The following is a 16,652-nucleotide window of genomic DNA, read 5'->3' on the forward strand; positions in this document are numbered from 1 at the left end:
GGGGGCCGCCCTAACCTTGTCAATTAGCCTAGCAAAATGGTGATGTAACACGGGTCAAGAAAGGGTTACATAAACAGAACACACACTTTGCAAAAGCCTCAAATGTGGGTCGGGGGGTGAGCGGGGTTGTGGGTTTGACTGGCAAAGTCAAAGTGCCATGTTTTTCTACTTGTATACAAGTACTCTGGGGTGTGTGTGTGCGTGCGTGCGTGCGTGCGTGCGTGCGTGTTACCTGGTGTGATAATAATGCTCTGGGACTCTTTAATCATGTCCACAGTCTGATCCACGTTGACCTCTGTGTGCGTCCCTGTGATCTCCATGGGCTTCCCAGTACCAGTGGAAGACGTGCCGTAGCCTCCCAGGATCACGTTCGCCAGTGAGCGGTTCATAGCCTGACGGGAAGAGTTGCTTTCATTTTTATCGTCTCATTCTGTGTTAACTTTATTTATAGTCAGGACGAAGGGTAAATTGTCTTGAAAAGCACACATGTGAGGCCTGCGGTTTAGCCCCTCAACATGCTCGCCACTATGGTAACATTAGAGTTCCTCCTGGTGGACGTGAGAGGAACAACAATTTTACCACGCAATATGTTCTTCAAGTAGCCTTTTTCCATTCGGAGATCTTGCAAAATTGGCTCATCAAAGCCATGGCAGAAGCTCGGTCTTAATTGCCTTTGCATTTCACATAAAACTCAGCAAACTAATTGCAAAGAATGTAGGCTTCGAAAACAGAGGGTCCCACATTTAATAACTACTTTGTAGATGGAGAAATGCTAATCTGCTTTCTGACAAGTGACAACGAATCGCCAAGCGTTCTGAATTTTCACTTCAGTGATACACAACCCGCACAAAGTTTCTCCACCTATGACAAAATGAGCAAAGCTAGGTGATGATCCAGAGGCACTTTCAAGCCATTACCGGAATCTGCCTATCGGACTCCACTTTCTGAAGGAACACCCACATTTCCCATGCAGGGTGCAAAGCCAAGGCCAAAAAAGGTAAGCAAAGGTGCATTGAGTTTTGTTGAATGTGCATATTCGCATTAGCTTCTGATTGGCGTCAAATACTGTACTTGATTGCTCCATGAAGTTCAGAACATAGGAGGAGTCTGTGGTATTTACATTCTATAGCAATTTTTGTCAGCTACTTTTATTTCTTTACCTTGCTTTTAATCGCAATTAATTTTTTAACTTCTGTATGTGACGCTCTTTGCGTTACCCTTTGAATGAAATGCACTATATAAACAAAGGTGCCTTGCCTTAATCCTTTGCCTGTCTTAATAACATGTCCGTGACACAGTTTCGTCAAAATAGAAAGTTTGAAAGGGGGCATTACAGGGGTTGATTGTCTAGTAGCAATTGCAAATTGCAAAAAGTACTACCATGTCATCCATCCCTACTTACCACACACATGATGTATGACAGAATGGCACCAGATGATCCAATGAGGGCTCCAACAATAGTCAAGAGATTGTTGTTGAGCAGGAAGCCCTCGGCGCACAAGGCCCATCCCGAGTAGCTGTTCAGCACGGTGATCACCACCGGCATGTCGGCACCACCGATGGCCGCCGTTAATGTTACTCCCTGGAGGAAAACAGAAGAGTATGTAGCCAAGACACCTCCAATTTGAAAAGGAAGAAAAAAAAAAAAAAGAGATGCTTTCATACATCGAAACGAGATTGCCCTTAAAAATGCAAAGAAGCACTGAAAGAAAAGGCATTAGCTTTCGCATCATCATCCTACATGCAGATGTGTGGATTGGCTAAGAGCTAATATCCTAATTGGAACATCTTTTTATTATAAATGACTGAAATGTGCTTTGACTTGTTAGTTGTCCTTCTCCACTAATTATGATCGATTTTAAGGTAGCAGGGGGAAACAAAGCTGATACGCTTTCAAATCATAAGTACTTGAAAGCCTCCCAAAAGTGGCTGTTGCTTATTATGATCACTCGATGTGTCATCATTACTTCAGTTCGCTAGAAATGTTAGCGTTATATGATCACAGAAATAAATGAAAAATACATTTTAAAAAAGATCCAGGGGTCAACAGCAGGATGATGAAATAAATTAAAAAAATAAAATAAAAAAGGTGTTCAATATTCTACTGCTAAAATTTTAGTTAAATATCAAGGATGTGAAACTGTGGGAAAATTTGAACATGTCCAACTGTTCAATGTTCCAGTACATTTTACACAATTTGCTGTTCTCCAACACGGAGCTGAATGAGAAAATTCACAACAGGTGTTTGATCCATAAATTGGCCCAAAAAATTCTGGTTCAATCAGAATTGGCTTTGGAACAACATGATGATGATGATGAAATAAATATAAACAATAATAAAAATAAATCTAAAAAAAAAAAAACTCCAGGGGTCAGCAAGGTGTTCAATATTCTGCTGCTAAAATTTGACATTGAAATGTCAATGATGTGAAACTCTCTGGGACAAAATTCAAAAGGTTAAGTGTGACTTTATGGTGGTGAAGCCCAATATAATTAAAGTCAAGTGCAAGCAGGAAGCTGGCAGTTGCACAAAGTTGAGTCTTTTATGCCACGATGGTTGCCAGACTATTAACAGATTTCTGGGCAGCTCGCGATGCCGGTGCAACAGACTGCTTATTGACTGACTTGCTTCCCTCTGGCTCGCCTTCCCGATGAAAATAAGAAATCAACATTCTTACATACGCCGTTCATCAGCGTGAACAGATTCCGATCCGCGCGCGATGAAACGTCGCCGTTAAAATGAATGCTTCGTTGTGCGCGCGTGGCCGCGCTCCAGAAATGTACGCACGCGAGCCGTACCATGATGGCAGAGAGAGCGGAGACTGAGCCGAGGCAGGTGATGCCCGTCATGTAGCTGGGGTCCAGCATGTAGGGGATCATCCCGCCGATGCTGCCGGCCATCAGAGAGGCGTTCAGGGCGTGTCGGGCGGGAAGAATCAGGGGGGCGCTGTTCAGCATCCCTTGTGTGATGGAGAGAATGAGGAAACGTCACCACTAAGGCTGGACTTGACATTGCACGGTTCAAGTGACACAATTCCAATGAAACGCAGCCTAACTTTTGGAAGGTAATAATTATTTCATTCACATTGGCATAAAGTGATATCAATGATACATCAACACACACATTAATTTAAACTGTGTAGTGAAATTCTGTGTCACTGAGCCCAGACTGAAAATCAACCATTAATATTTGATCCAGGGATGGTAATAATCATTTTGTCTGTTTTTTTTGTTTTTTTTCCCCCCCTTAAAATCACAAATTTTGGCAGTCGTGGAGAATTTGTTCAGGCTACCATCCAATTTAACGAGGCAATGTGTTGACGCCTTGAAAGAAGTGTGAGATTAACGGATTTTACTATTTGGCAGCAAACTGAAGATGGTGCAAATATTTCAGATCTAATTAGTTTACTCCATAAACACAAACCAAACAGGACGGACATGTAATCCTACATAAACAGAAATGTTTGGTTCAGGACATTTTAAAAGTGAGTGTGAAAACGTTTGCTGTAAATACTGCAATCCTGTACACACCTATAACACAGACCGACTTGAGTGAAGCTCCCTTGGCTGCCAAAGTATCAATTTCTTTACATTGCATTTCCGTAGCTTCTGATGTTTGGAGTGAAATTGACTGACATGACACAAATGTAGGTTTGTCTATATGTCCCCTCCTCTCGCCCTAAACTGCGATATGCCCCTTAGGAGGACAAAAGATATAGAAGATGCATGTATGGATAGACTACTGAAGTTTCCTTCCTTGTTAATGTAGAAAAGCATACATCACCCATTTAAAATGATCGTGAGTTGTACAATCATGATTGATTGAATGAATAAAATACACTACTCACAAGAAGTTCAGGATGAATCCAAAATGCACTAAAGGTGAACTTAATTTGACCTCTTAACTTTTCACTGCACACGTCCAACTGTTCTATGTTCCCGTACATTTAACACAATTTGCTGTTCTCCAATACGGCAAAATTCACAACACGCGTTTGATCCGTGAATTGACCAATGCATTTCCTGGTTCAATGAGAATTGTCTTTGGAACAGTATGATGATGAGTCATCATTGGACTAAACGGGCCCATGTCAGCCCTTCTAATTTAGGGTAATGGTTACATACCGCCGTTTTTAGTAGACAACAGTTAGACAAGTGCAAGTTTAGAGAAGGTCAAATCAAGTTCACCTGTAAAGATTATAGAGCCTGTTAGCATTTCACCCAAAGCCCAATATCCCTGACTTTTGTGAGTAGTAATGTATATTTAATCAAAAGAATATCCATATCCAAGTATGAACTTTTCCAACCTTGCAGTTTGCCATAAGCCACCAAAGAGCCGCTGAAAGTGATTCCGCCAATGAAGGTGCCCAGGTAGGCCACTATCTTGGTGAGATTGGCTGCAGGGTCTGTGGCGAAGTGAGGATACTCCACCATGTATTCGGCCACGCAGGTCAGCACGGCCGCCAAACCCACCAGGCTGTGGAAGGCAGCCACCAGCTGGGGGAGGTCGCTGATCTGGATTCGCTTAGCAATGGTCAGACCTGCAAGAGGAGAAAACAAATGATTAAAAACACACACATGCAAGAACATGCACATCTCATGAACACGAACCGAGAGCTGCTGGGAAGTGGGCCTTTATGACTGAACAACTACAGTATGTATTGCTGAAGGCCTATTTGGCGGTTTTCCTGTTTAGGTATATGGAGATGATGTGAACTGTTTAGTCTGGACCTCAGCCTTGCTACAGGAACAATTAGCATTTCAATTAAATGATCAAATGGTCTAATGTAAGTGAGAGATAGTGACTAATGCAAAATTCGGACTTGCTGCACACACACCCCTTTGAGTCTGGCAGCACATGAGGCACACTCTGTTTGATGCGCACATCACAAAGCTCATCCGCACGCTGCACACCTGCTGCTTAATCTATCCAAGCCGACAAACCATGCGCACAATAAACATGCACGTACTGCACATCCAAACACGACACCTCCCACGCGGCTACAAATTCAGACTCACCAGCGGTTCCGCCGACGGCCATCGCGGCGCTCATCTGCGCCAGGAGCTCGGGACTTGGCTTGAGTGCGCCCAGAGTGGCGGCGATGCCCCCGGCGACTCCCATAATACCCAAGGTGTTACCCAGGCGGGCTGTGGACTGGTTGGACAGGCCAGCCAGGGCGCCGACGCAGCACATTCCGGAACCCAAGTACATCATCTGGTGAGAGGAGGGGATGTATAATGCTTAAAAAAAAAAAGGAACGTTTTACATGGACGGTTCTGTTCAACATCTGGACAAACAAAGACCACATTAAAAGGATGATTACCTAATTTTCACATGCCAGTGTACTACTTTGATGGACTCTTTTAAATGGATGCAGCATATTATACGGGCACATTACCAGATCAAAAATCCCCCACCTGCTCAATGTTGTATCCCGACTGTAGCGCTGCAGCGTACCCGCCCACAAACACACCAGCCGGAAGCAGATAAAGGTAGTTGTACTCTGGGGGATCGGTGGGACGCTTGAACATGTCCAACATCTTCTGAGTCACCAGGAAACCACCTTTCGCCAGAGAAAATATAAGCTTAAGCAGGGTGCCAGGTATCGGTATCAGGCCGATACTGGCCTTATTTTAAGGGTATCGGTTCCTCGTGGAGGTGCCAATACCAGCCACCGATACTTAAGGCAAAAAATAAATAAATAATAATCTGACATTGAGTAAGTCCTCCTCGGCAGTAGTTGGCGCTACAGTGCGGCATTTTGATGCATCATTACCTGCATCAGGAAGGTCTTTGTTCACATTTTCTTTGGCCGTGTGTTAAATGCAATTTAGGTACTAGAGGTAACGGTACACCATATCGGTCAGCACTCAAGGAGTGAATACTCGTACCGGTATCAGTCTGAAAAATAAGTGGTATCGAACATCCCTACGTTCAAGAAAAGTGGAGCAACTGGTGTGATGCTGTGTTGAGTAAGTAGGTAAGAACATTTTATTTATACTCATATATCACTTTTAACATAGCAGACTCAAAATGTTCTTCACATAGTTATAGAACAGTCCGAGGTGCAGAAAAACATTTAACGTTAAACAGTTGATACAAGAAAAAAAACCAAATTCCCCAAAAAATAATAATATAATCTTACTGGAATGCTTGCCTATTTTTTTTCTGTTTTTTTTTTTTTTGGTAACAGCTTTTTAAAAATGTCCACTGAAGAGGAAGTACTTGACTTAAAAGGAAGTGTGTTACACAATTTGGGGAAACGGACTGCAAGACACAATAAACAGCAGTAAGCGCACACTTACAGTTTCTTTTCATCGTGTGTGGGGTTTATCATATTTAGAAAATCGGTTTGTATCTACCCCGCTTTAAAATTGGAGGAAACCACAGATGGCATGAAAGCAAAGACAATGTGGCATTGAGCTGTAGAGCAAACAGTGCAGACACCTGATGATCATAAAAACACATTTTAGACAGCCGGTGTTTTAAAGTTATTGACAAGAGACCCGCTGACAGGCCAATAACTGTTGCCAGGAATGTATTGAGCCCACATTATGTCAATTTAAACATTTTAAGGAAAAAAAGTCTAGAAGTGGCAGCTGACAGTGTCTCGTTGCTGACATATGGGCGGGTGTAACATTACATTGGGTGGTGAACACTGGAAAACATTGAAACCTTGAAAGTCTGTCATGTGTTTTTACAATTTACATGCGTGCGGGAACAAGAAACTCCGTCATGGGACAGGTTTTTCAAAACAAATTGCGCAGCATTGCGTTTGTTTACTAACAACATCAGTACGTCACAATTTCGAGGCGCTCACTCAACCGACAACGCTTCCTGGTTACGAAGCTGTACTATATAATGGATATTTAAATATCTGTATCAAAATATGAATGCTGAGCAATGAACTAGTTATATAGTTGTTAATAAGCTTGGGTTGCAACGGTTAATAGGTCATCAAAAAGGAGACTGAGGATGTATTCCTGAAAAGGATATTAAGTATGCCACTGTGACATTATGCACACTTTGAACATTAACAATGCACTTAAGTATCAGAAAATGAAAAACAGTACTTGAATAATGATTTGGTTCAAATGCACCGCAGATACAAGTTATCAAAATCTTCAGGCTAAGCTTACATTATGTTTACACGGCAGCACCATTTGCTTGAAATGTGGTGCGCCGAGGGATTCGCCCCAAATTTAAGTCTTGCTAAGTCACCTCACAGTCTGTCATGGTATCAGCGACGGCCCGTGGCGAGATGGAGCTGCTGAGTCCCCAGAGACTCAAAGGCACACTCCATTTTAGCCAGCGGTTTACCACGCATGCCAATATATTTCCTCCCCACTCCTCACATTCTGATGGTGTTCCTCACGTCTGCCATGTTCTGTCCCGTCTTTCGACAGATGAAACGCAGATGATGGGCAGCTTTGGGGAATGTTTGTTGCACCGGTCGAGTCAAATGAAGGTCGCCTGCCTGGCCCTGCTCAGAGTCAGCGCGACGAGGCACGTCTACTCCCCTTATTCACATACACGCTTGCACGGTGAACTTGCAAGAGCAACCCTTTCTCACTCTCACATTCAACATCAAGCGTTTAAAAGAGGTATGCCATAGCGGGGATCGGAGGTAAATAAACACATGGCTTAGCTTTAGAAGAGTTGCTCTACATTCCACGATGGACTGCTTCCAAGCTGTGTTATGCCCTAATACGTACTGTCAGGTTTAGTTGCATGTGCCCCGCTTTACTATGACAGACAAGGCCTCTAATCTGTGCCGTGGCGAATGCTTTGACAATTGAAACGTGTCACCGGGAATTCACATCAACAACGGCCTGTCCATGTTTACCTGTACCTTCCCCTGCCACCTTGTCCCATGACCATCCCATTTTGTCCGCAGTTGCCTGAAAGGGGTTGCTGTGTCTACGGGGACACAGCGTAAAAGTAGCGTAAACACAGTGAGGAACAAAGTCTCTCCATGTGTCTCGCTGTAACTTACAGGGAAAATTGAAAATAACCCACAGCTCACCCCTGGAGGAAAATTCGAGGAGCCGGACTATTAGCGATGAGTATTGTGATGATGCCAGGAACAATTTGTCATTAGAATGGAAAATTGATGAAGGCCAATAGCAAAAGTGTGTGAGTGTGTATGCAGTCCACACAAGAGCCACTGGAGCCTGGTCAGAGCAGGTGAGTATACAGCTGTCGAGCTGGGTCAGAGGAATATTACTGTACAATCAATATAAAACCTGTCAATCACCCACCGACGCCGATGTTTTATTGGCCAGCTGTTACTGTTACTGACGGCGATGACCGTGAGTTTTTGTGGACACACGTGTGTGTGTGTGTGTGTGTGTGTGTGTGTGTGTGTGTGTGGCAGGAAGGGACTCACCAGCGATGTTGACTGAGGAGATGAAGGCGGCGAGCACAGCCAGTGTCTCTGCAGTGCTTGTTGGGGCGTAGCCACCTCCCATTAGGGACAGACCACCCACGGCCGTAAGACCTGCCAAGAGCAGACATTTGGAAGATTAGGCCATTTATTCTTTCATAAAACATTATCAACTTGGGTGGAGAGGAGTGGAATATAAATAACCACAACAACAGAACACCAGTCATATTCTGAATATATGCAAAATAATTCAGCACACATACAGACACTTTATAATTCCATTCTTCAATGGGGAATACTTTCCTTTCCAGATTTGGAGATTACAGAAGGTTTGTTGCTTTTCATAGTATGTTTCAGGGTCTTGATTAATTAATATTTGGCTGCGAGCATAACGATACAGTAAATTAAAGTAGATGTATCATGCTGAATCAGCTTTTTTGAGCATTTAGCCGTGATAAAATGCCTTTTCCTCACCAAAATTGTTTTCCTCCATTCATCCATCTTCGAGTATTCCTACTTTTTCCCCCTCTCTAAGCACCAGCCCTGCTCGACGTAGAAAACGACCAGGCCGTGACATTGTTACTTACGTAGTAACAATGCCCTGTACCGTCCCCGCTGAGTAAAGACACGCTCACTTTCTCCAGAAGCCACCAGTGGTCGGCCAAACGCGTATGTTTTTGCACGATTAACAGAAAATGATGCATAATTGCTTCAGCTGTTGACTCCTAATAATTTTATTTGTACCTTCTTTTAATCAAGGTTATACTGCGGTTGACATGGGTTCTTGTTTGTTTGTTTGTTTGAGTGAAACTTCCTGTCTACAGTTTCATGGATTTTTATGAGTATTGGACAAGTATTTGTCCATTAAAATCTGTCTGAAAAGCCATTCACATTGACAACACAAAAAGTCCTGTCTTTCTTTATGGGTGAAAAAGCATTCAATTGCAAAATCTTATTTGGTTTGAACCACAATCAGTCACGCGCTTTCAGAGTCAGTAAGTTTCATCAAGATTTGATTCAGATGAATTAATTAAGATTCTTTAACGGTCTACAATTTACATAAGACAAACAATTTTACGCCGGGTTTCGCAAATCTCATCCCGTAGGGTGATTACTGAAAATCATGAAAACACTAGTATTCAAATGTGAGTGTATAATAAGGTTAATTTCACAAAGAATCAAAGGGTACGAAATGAAAAGGCTAAGTCCTCGAGGAGCATCTAAGACAAGCAAAGATATAAACATAAAAGCAGCACAGGCCTTGTGGCCAATAAAAGTTTTAAAGGACGTGGAAAGTGTCCGCGTTCACTCCCACCGAGGCTCCGCGGCCTCACTCTGATGTCTGGGCAAGCGGCATGCATGCGCGACTAAATGAGCAAGAGACCACCCTGACCCCCAAAGATCACCGCTGGTGTGTTACTTCCTAGCTCAGCGTGGGCCGCAGGGGTGATCAAAGCGGCGAGAACACACACGTGCACTTACCTCCCCGACCTTTGGACCCCGTTGTGTTAAGCAGCAGTCAACAACGGGAACGCAATCTTTTAAGGTTGTGATTGAACTAAAGGAGTGGGGATTTACATTTTTGTCTTTTAGATCATGACGAAAATTGCACTTCCCTCAAAAATTGCACATGTATGCTGAGACGACAAGATCAGCGCAATTGCACTGGACACTCCAAGCACCGCCATGGTGTCACTACTATTGACTTTCTGATGACAACTAATGCGAAGATCATGTAAGCTCCTCCGTTGTGTGTAGACGAGTCACCGATAGCAATTCTTAAAAGAGATGCATGATGGGACATAAAATACACATTTGAAAGTTCCCTTATTATCCCCGAAAACATTTTCTTTGCTTATTTAGGAATCAAAAGAGGATGCTATTGGCCGACTAGCATACATGATGTGTCCATGAAAATAAACAATCCTGCACACGACTCACCTGAGATGGCGTTGGTCACGGACATGAGAGGTGAGTGGAGGGCGGGGGTGACGCCCCACACGGTGTGGTATCCCACGATGCCCGCCAAGCCGAAGGTGGTGACCATCTGTGTGAAGGCGGCGTTGGGAGCCGCCAGACCCAAGCCCAACAGTGTGGCGAAGCCTGAAACAACGGAGGGAAACGGTTAAAGATTTAAAAGGATATTAGCCTATAAACAATGATACAGTGAAAGTCAGTGATCGTTAAAGCGGAAGTCAACCCAAACATATTTTTTTTTTCAAGAATATGTTCCCAGCAGGCCTACTAGTTGAAACACGGCATTCTGATTAATTTTGCGTTTGTGGAATATAAATTAAGCAGCAGATTGCACTCGTTTTTAGTTATCTCTGGGGGCGGCCATTTTGTCTTCTGTTGACTGAAAATGATATCCCAACTGCTCACAACGACCAATCACGGCTGAGCTGTTTTCTGAATCTGAGCCGTGATTGGTCGTTGTGAGCAATTGTGATATCATTTTCAGTCGACAGAAGACAAAATGGCCGCCCCCATAAATGGATTAATACTTATTCCACAAACGACATATTTATCATAATGCCCTGTTTCAACTAGTGGGCTTGCATAGAACATATTCTTGAAAAAAAAATGTTTGCGTTGACTTCCGCTTTAACGATAGTTTTAATTGAGGCAGATGCACAAACCAATAGACCACCGTTGCTTTTAGATCTGTTTCTAACCTTTTAACACTTGCAGAATTCTTTTAGCCCATTCCCACTAATGGAGTAAAATGTTTTGTTTTGTTTTTAGTATTAGTTGTGTAGTTTCCCACGTTGGCATATGCGCATTTTCCTCATTTCCTGTGGGCATTTGAGAAACTCTCGGTCTGACCCACGCCTCCCCAAAAACAGGGACGTTTATTATTCTAAATGACTCAATTACTCGTCTACTCTAATGAGTAGGTAAGCAGCAAGCGGCGAGTAGTCGGCGTGCAATAAAGGAGCGGCTAACGACGGTGGCGGACAACAATGTGTGATCCGAAATTAAGTGCATGTGGAGCACTTAAACAGTGGCCTGTGTGGCACCGCGGGGAGCCGAGGCGGCGGCGTCACTTCAAACGAACACTCGGCGCGACACCGCTTTTATACTGTGCATTTCCTGACGCTAAGAGGGTGCCCGTTTTGGGGTGTAAGTGTGCAAGCGCTCGCTTTAATCTGGCTGTGACACTTCGCACCTCCTGTGCACATTCCAGCGCTGACCTAAAAGAGCTGATGATTAACCTCCACCTCGTAGCAGACTCTGACCTCCCTAAAGCTGACCCATGAGTCCAATGAGGACAATTAAAGCAAAATTAAGTCCAGAGGGGAGCCCATGTTGAGACCTCTGGACTTCCCTCACACTTGAGCGACACATTCAATAAACTAACCGCCAGTGTACGCGCCAGCAGAAGAGAGCGTGGCACTGAAGGGAGAGATTTGGGCAGTCTTTTCAGCCGCCAGATCCTTGACAGACTTGGGCTTCGGCGGAGCGGCGGTGGGCATGTTGTTGGGCTGAGGTGCCGGAAAGAGGGTCTTTCCATTCTGAAAATACAAATAAAGACAAACTGTGACACTATAGAAAAGTGAGGCGGAAAGAAAAAAAATCTGGGGTCGGAAAGGGGTAATCTTAGCTAAAAGACATTTATTAAGCAATGCCCTGAAGTTTTGCTTTACTCTGAAGGCCTAATGACCTCAAATCTAAGTAACATTAGACCAAAAAAAACATCAAAGTAGGCAAACTAATGGCACGCATGGTAAGATAAGTAATATGATTTTTAATGTATCATTTATAAGACGTGCAACATGTTCAGTAAATAAATACAGATAAAATAGTCTACTGCAGATCATTTGTTTACTGGAAAGAAAATTAATAGACCCTGGCCCAAAACTGATTAAAGCACAAAAAGCTTCCCAACAATATGATGAGGATGAATGTGATGTGGTTGGAAAACAGATCAGATATGCATCAGCTCTGCCATGACTGGTAATGAAGTAGAGGTCATGCATCAGTTCAAAGCCTGAAACTTACACTTCCTGGACGCAACATTAGGTACACATCCACTATCTAATAAGAGCGCTGCCTTTCTGCCTTTACAAGGATAATAACTCTGTTTAATTAACACTGGCAGAAATGTAGTAATAAGTTACAAAATACAGTCATTATAGTTTTGTCCATCATACTGCCTACAATACCGTTGATGCAGTCAAATCAAAGTATAGTTGGAAGCATACATTGATGCATATACCGGTACACTCAGCACCGACGAGACGCTGCAGGGCGCAGGCGACACGCCGCGCGCTCCATTCAGGAAGTCCAAATATGGGCGTAGTTTACGAGCGCCTTAAATAAGGCTCTTTCGCTTGTTTCAGAGATCAGGTGATTAGAATTTTTTATGCGTAATTAAATGACAATGTTTTCCATTATTTATGAGTGGACAATGTGGGACCATATTTATACAGATTCTATTGAGACTTAATTATGCTTAAAATGACCTGTGCGCTAAAAGAAAAGAAAACTCGGGCTGATCTATCTATTCAATGACATTTTCATTTTTCTGTAACATATCTACGTCATGTAACATGTTCTGATCGCAGGTTGATCAGATTATACTGGTTTGGCCGGCGTGTCCGTGTCTGATGTTGCTCTCCACGGTCCAAGGAATGCTCAGGGATTTTGTGTGAATGCTCAGACGCATGGAAAATTAGAGGGAACATTGATTGCAATAGCTTCCCCGTGCCTAAACAGAGGATAGGCACTATAGAAAATGGCTTGATGGATCGATTCAATTGTGTAAAATACCTCAAACTAAATGTCGTAAAGTATTCTTGCACATTTTTTAAATGGGTTCAATGTACAGTAGTAGTTAAGTGCTGCAACACACAATTTCCATCCATCCATCCATTATCTATACCGCTTCTCCTCACAAGGGTCGCGGGGCGTGCTGGAGCCTATCCCAGCTGTGCAACACACAATTTAATTATCGATTATGGTGCCAATTAATCGATGAATCAGATTTTTTTTTTTTTTTTTAAAGCAAGTTTTCACTTCCATTCCTATACTTACAAAAACAGGACATTACTTCAATTTGACAGAGCAGAAAAATGCACAAACATAATTTAAGATTCAGTTACTGTTTTTTTCCACATCATGTCAGAAAATAGGAAAAAATGTTGATCATTGTTTTTCTAAAGTAAAAGCAGATTTTTGCAAAAGTTTTATTTTGATTCAATACAAAGATAAACTTGCTTTCATGGTAGGCTACACAAATCTGAAAATATTAGTGGTGAGCGGCTGAAATTCGAAGGATTTGGACAAATTTAAATTAAACAAGGGCTCTAAATGATTAATGGATTTTCAAATTAATTATCGGTTATTTGATAATTGATTAGGTGTTGATTAAAGTTGTAATCGTTGCATCTCTAGTAGTAGTGATACCATGGATCTTAATAGGTCACCAGTAGGCATTAAAAACTGTGTAAACAGCAAAAGCTATAATGCCTCTAGTAGGCATTTTTTCCAGGTTTCCATTAAGGGATCATCATTGGTCTGTAAATCTGCTTTATCTATCTATCTATCCATCAATCCATCTTATATAGTTGGACATTCACACTCACATACACATCTATGGACAATTTAGAGAATTAATTTATAGTCTTAAGTGACCCTAACATGCATGCGTTTGTTGAGTGGGGTAAAGCCAGAGTACAAAAGTAAAAGCTACAAATCAAACCTGGGATTTCTTAACTGTGAAGCCAATATGCTAACCACTATGGTACCATGCTCTTTTATTTTTATATGAAAGTAGTTAAGAAAAAAAAAATAGTAAAAAAAAAAAAAATCTGATAAATTCATACAAATGGAAAGAATTGTAGTTACTGTATATTTGAGGGTAAGCTACAATACAGCTGGGAATCATAAACTGTAACATGTTGTGAGGGTGACACCTAGTGACCAAGAGAGGAAAACACAGGGTGTTTGCCCCGCTCTAATCAGCTTCCAAAACTTGATTGAAAAGGCACACGTTCCCTTAGAAAAATCTCTGTCACTCCACGGATGACAGAGAGATAAACAGATATAATCACAGTAAATATCATTTAATTTTCTGGCTGATTTAGTGATATTGGATCATTTCCCACAGTACACCTGATGTTCTCTCAACATAAACTAATCTGCTGCGGCATGGTGGTTGGGAGTCATTGCTCTAAATCACAAGTGTCAAACTCAGAGGATTGTGGAAAACCCCAAAAACACGCATGAACGTTCACATTTCGTACCTGCATGACGATAGAGCCTCTGACAACGTGATCCATGGTCCCAAAGTCAAACACGTCCTTCACATCAAGGTAAAAGTTGTCCTTGTCCGGACTGATGGCGCGCACCAGCTTTGTGATGTTATTGGAGTACAGCGTGCTAGACTGTGTGGGCAAGCGGCTAGGCAGGTCTGTGTACCCAATATGGGTTACACCCTACGAAAACAAGAGGAACCACACTTAAGAGATTTTTTTTGGGACACGAAATTTGTAATGACTGAGTGAGTCTCAAGTTCACGCACATTGTGTACAGACAGCTCCCCGGGCACTGTGGTCTCGATGTTTCCTCCGGCCTCAGCAGCCAGGTCCACCACCACTGACCCGTCCCTCATGCTCTCTATCATTGGCTTGGTGATAAGGATGGGGGCCCGTTTACCTGACACGAGAAAACATGGAGCTGTTGAGTCCGCTAGCCACATTATGCTCATATATTGTGATGAGTGCCAAGTGAGGTTGCAAAATTATTTCAGCGGTTAATTTTGGATAAGATAAGAAGGCCTTTATTGATCCCACAGTGGGGACATTTTCAGCGTTACAGCAGTATATTGAACATTCATTCAGTTAAGATTCCCAGAATAGACCCATGAGACGCAGTATAATGTACTGTATATAACACAGTGCCCGTACATACCGGGAATGAGCGCAGTGCTGATGATAATGTCCACCTCCTGACACTGTTTGGCAAACAGCTTCATCTCGGCCTCAATGAACTCTTTTGACATCACTTTGGCGTAACCTCCTTGACCCTCTCCAGACTCCTTGAAGTCCACCTCCAGCGGCTCGGCACCCAAAGACTTGAACTGGTCCAAAGCATCAGCCCTGTGAGAAAAAAAATGATGATGGGCAATGGTAAGCTTGTTTTTCGATCTTTTTTTTTTTTTATGTGTGTGTGTGTCAAAGATGTATGAAACAAACAAACCTGGTGTCAAAGCCTCGAACTATGGCTCCCATAGCTCTGGCGCTGCCGGCTGCCGCTAATCCAGCCACTCCGCCTCCGATGATTAGCACCTAATCGCATGCACGATATAATTGGGAAGTTGAGCGCTAAGGTACAGTATCGCCCAGCTATGTAAATCACCCGGCATGGTTGAAACAAAATTTTGATTAATGTACTTTTATTTCTGATCAAGCAAGCACCTGGTTTGTGTTGGTGGCTGGATTGGCCTGCTGTTTTCTTGAGGTCACTAAAGGTGAGCCACAAGGCTCAGTCTAAGGACTAAGTTTATTTCTTCATGTACATAAACGGTCTGCTGAAAATGTGTCAAAAGCAATATTAATAGCAATCGATGAGTGCTTCCAGGAAATGTCTTCAGTCCCTGGACTCTGTTTAATACTGTGCTTTGTGTTTCTTAACTGAGTGTAGTCGGTTGACATCTTTCTGATCTGTATGTAAATTCTGGTTGGCACTTTCTGCATATACGCAGAGATACACACCGGTTGACCCTGGTCTACAAGACCCTCATTGATCTACTTCCGTTGCATTTAGCTTGTTTTCTCCAAAGACGACGAAGCCACTACACCTTATGGTCATGTGACATCTCCAACCTTAGTGTTTCTCATGTTCAGCCTGAATTAGGTTCAAGAGAATTTAGTTGTGCTGCTCCTTCCGCTTAGAACATTCTATAAACAGAGCTGAAATTGTCACGTTTCGTTTGCAACTTTTCACTCTACTTTTACTCCACTACTTTTACCGCTTTCAGAAATCCTGCACTTCTTTAACTTATGTAAAATCACATGTACTGTTTATATTTGTTATATATGTTTTGAGCTATGTTGAGAAATATGATACTGAGGCCTCTGTCTCAAGTGGTCTTATACATGCTAACAAAAAAAAGGAAATTAAGAGCAGCGATTACACTACACTCCAAATACAAAGTAAACACACCTTGGCGGGGGGCACCTTCCCGGCTGCCGTGATTTGTCCTGTGAAAAAGCGCCCAAAGCTGTTCGCAGCCAGCACGACAGCCTTGTACCTGAAGAA

The 16,652-nt window shown here is 42.7% G+C and overlaps 1 protein-coding gene across 2 annotated transcripts in view; it reads right to left on the reverse strand.

Annotated features, from left to right (window-relative positions):
- The window catches only part of nnt (nicotinamide nucleotide transhydrogenase), a 58,050-nt gene that overhangs the window by 11,852 nt on the left and 29,546 nt on the right, over window positions 1-16,652 (reverse strand). For both annotated transcript variants that reach the window (XM_086052680.1, XM_086052679.1), the window contains 14 exons: window positions 16,557-16,644; window positions 15,591-15,679; window positions 15,303-15,490; window positions 14,914-15,047; window positions 14,636-14,827; window positions 11,749-11,902; window positions 10,329-10,490; window positions 8,391-8,501; window positions 5,419-5,564; window positions 5,020-5,215; window positions 4,308-4,541; window positions 2,800-2,960; window positions 1,403-1,582; window positions 233-392 (listed from right to left, as the gene is read on the reverse strand). In XM_086052680.1, coding sequence (XP_085908806.1) covers window positions 233-392; window positions 1,403-1,582; window positions 2,800-2,960; window positions 4,308-4,541; window positions 5,020-5,215; window positions 5,419-5,564; window positions 8,391-8,501; window positions 10,329-10,490; window positions 11,749-11,902; window positions 14,636-14,827; window positions 14,914-15,047; window positions 15,303-15,490; window positions 15,591-15,679; window positions 16,557-16,644 — 2,195 coding nt within the window. The remainder of the gene's footprint in view (window positions 1-232; window positions 393-1,402; window positions 1,583-2,799; window positions 2,961-4,307; window positions 4,542-5,019; window positions 5,216-5,418; window positions 5,565-8,390; window positions 8,502-10,328; window positions 10,491-11,748; window positions 11,903-14,635; window positions 14,828-14,913; window positions 15,048-15,302; window positions 15,491-15,590; window positions 15,680-16,556; window positions 16,645-16,652) is intronic.

Source organism: Filicampus tigris, chromosome 15 (genome assembly GCF_054856515.1).
Source record: "Filicampus tigris isolate MCC_2025a chromosome 15, RoL_Ftig_1.0, whole genome shotgun sequence".
Classification (NCBI taxonomy): domain Eukaryota; kingdom Metazoa; phylum Chordata; class Actinopteri; order Syngnathiformes; family Syngnathidae; genus Filicampus; species Filicampus tigris.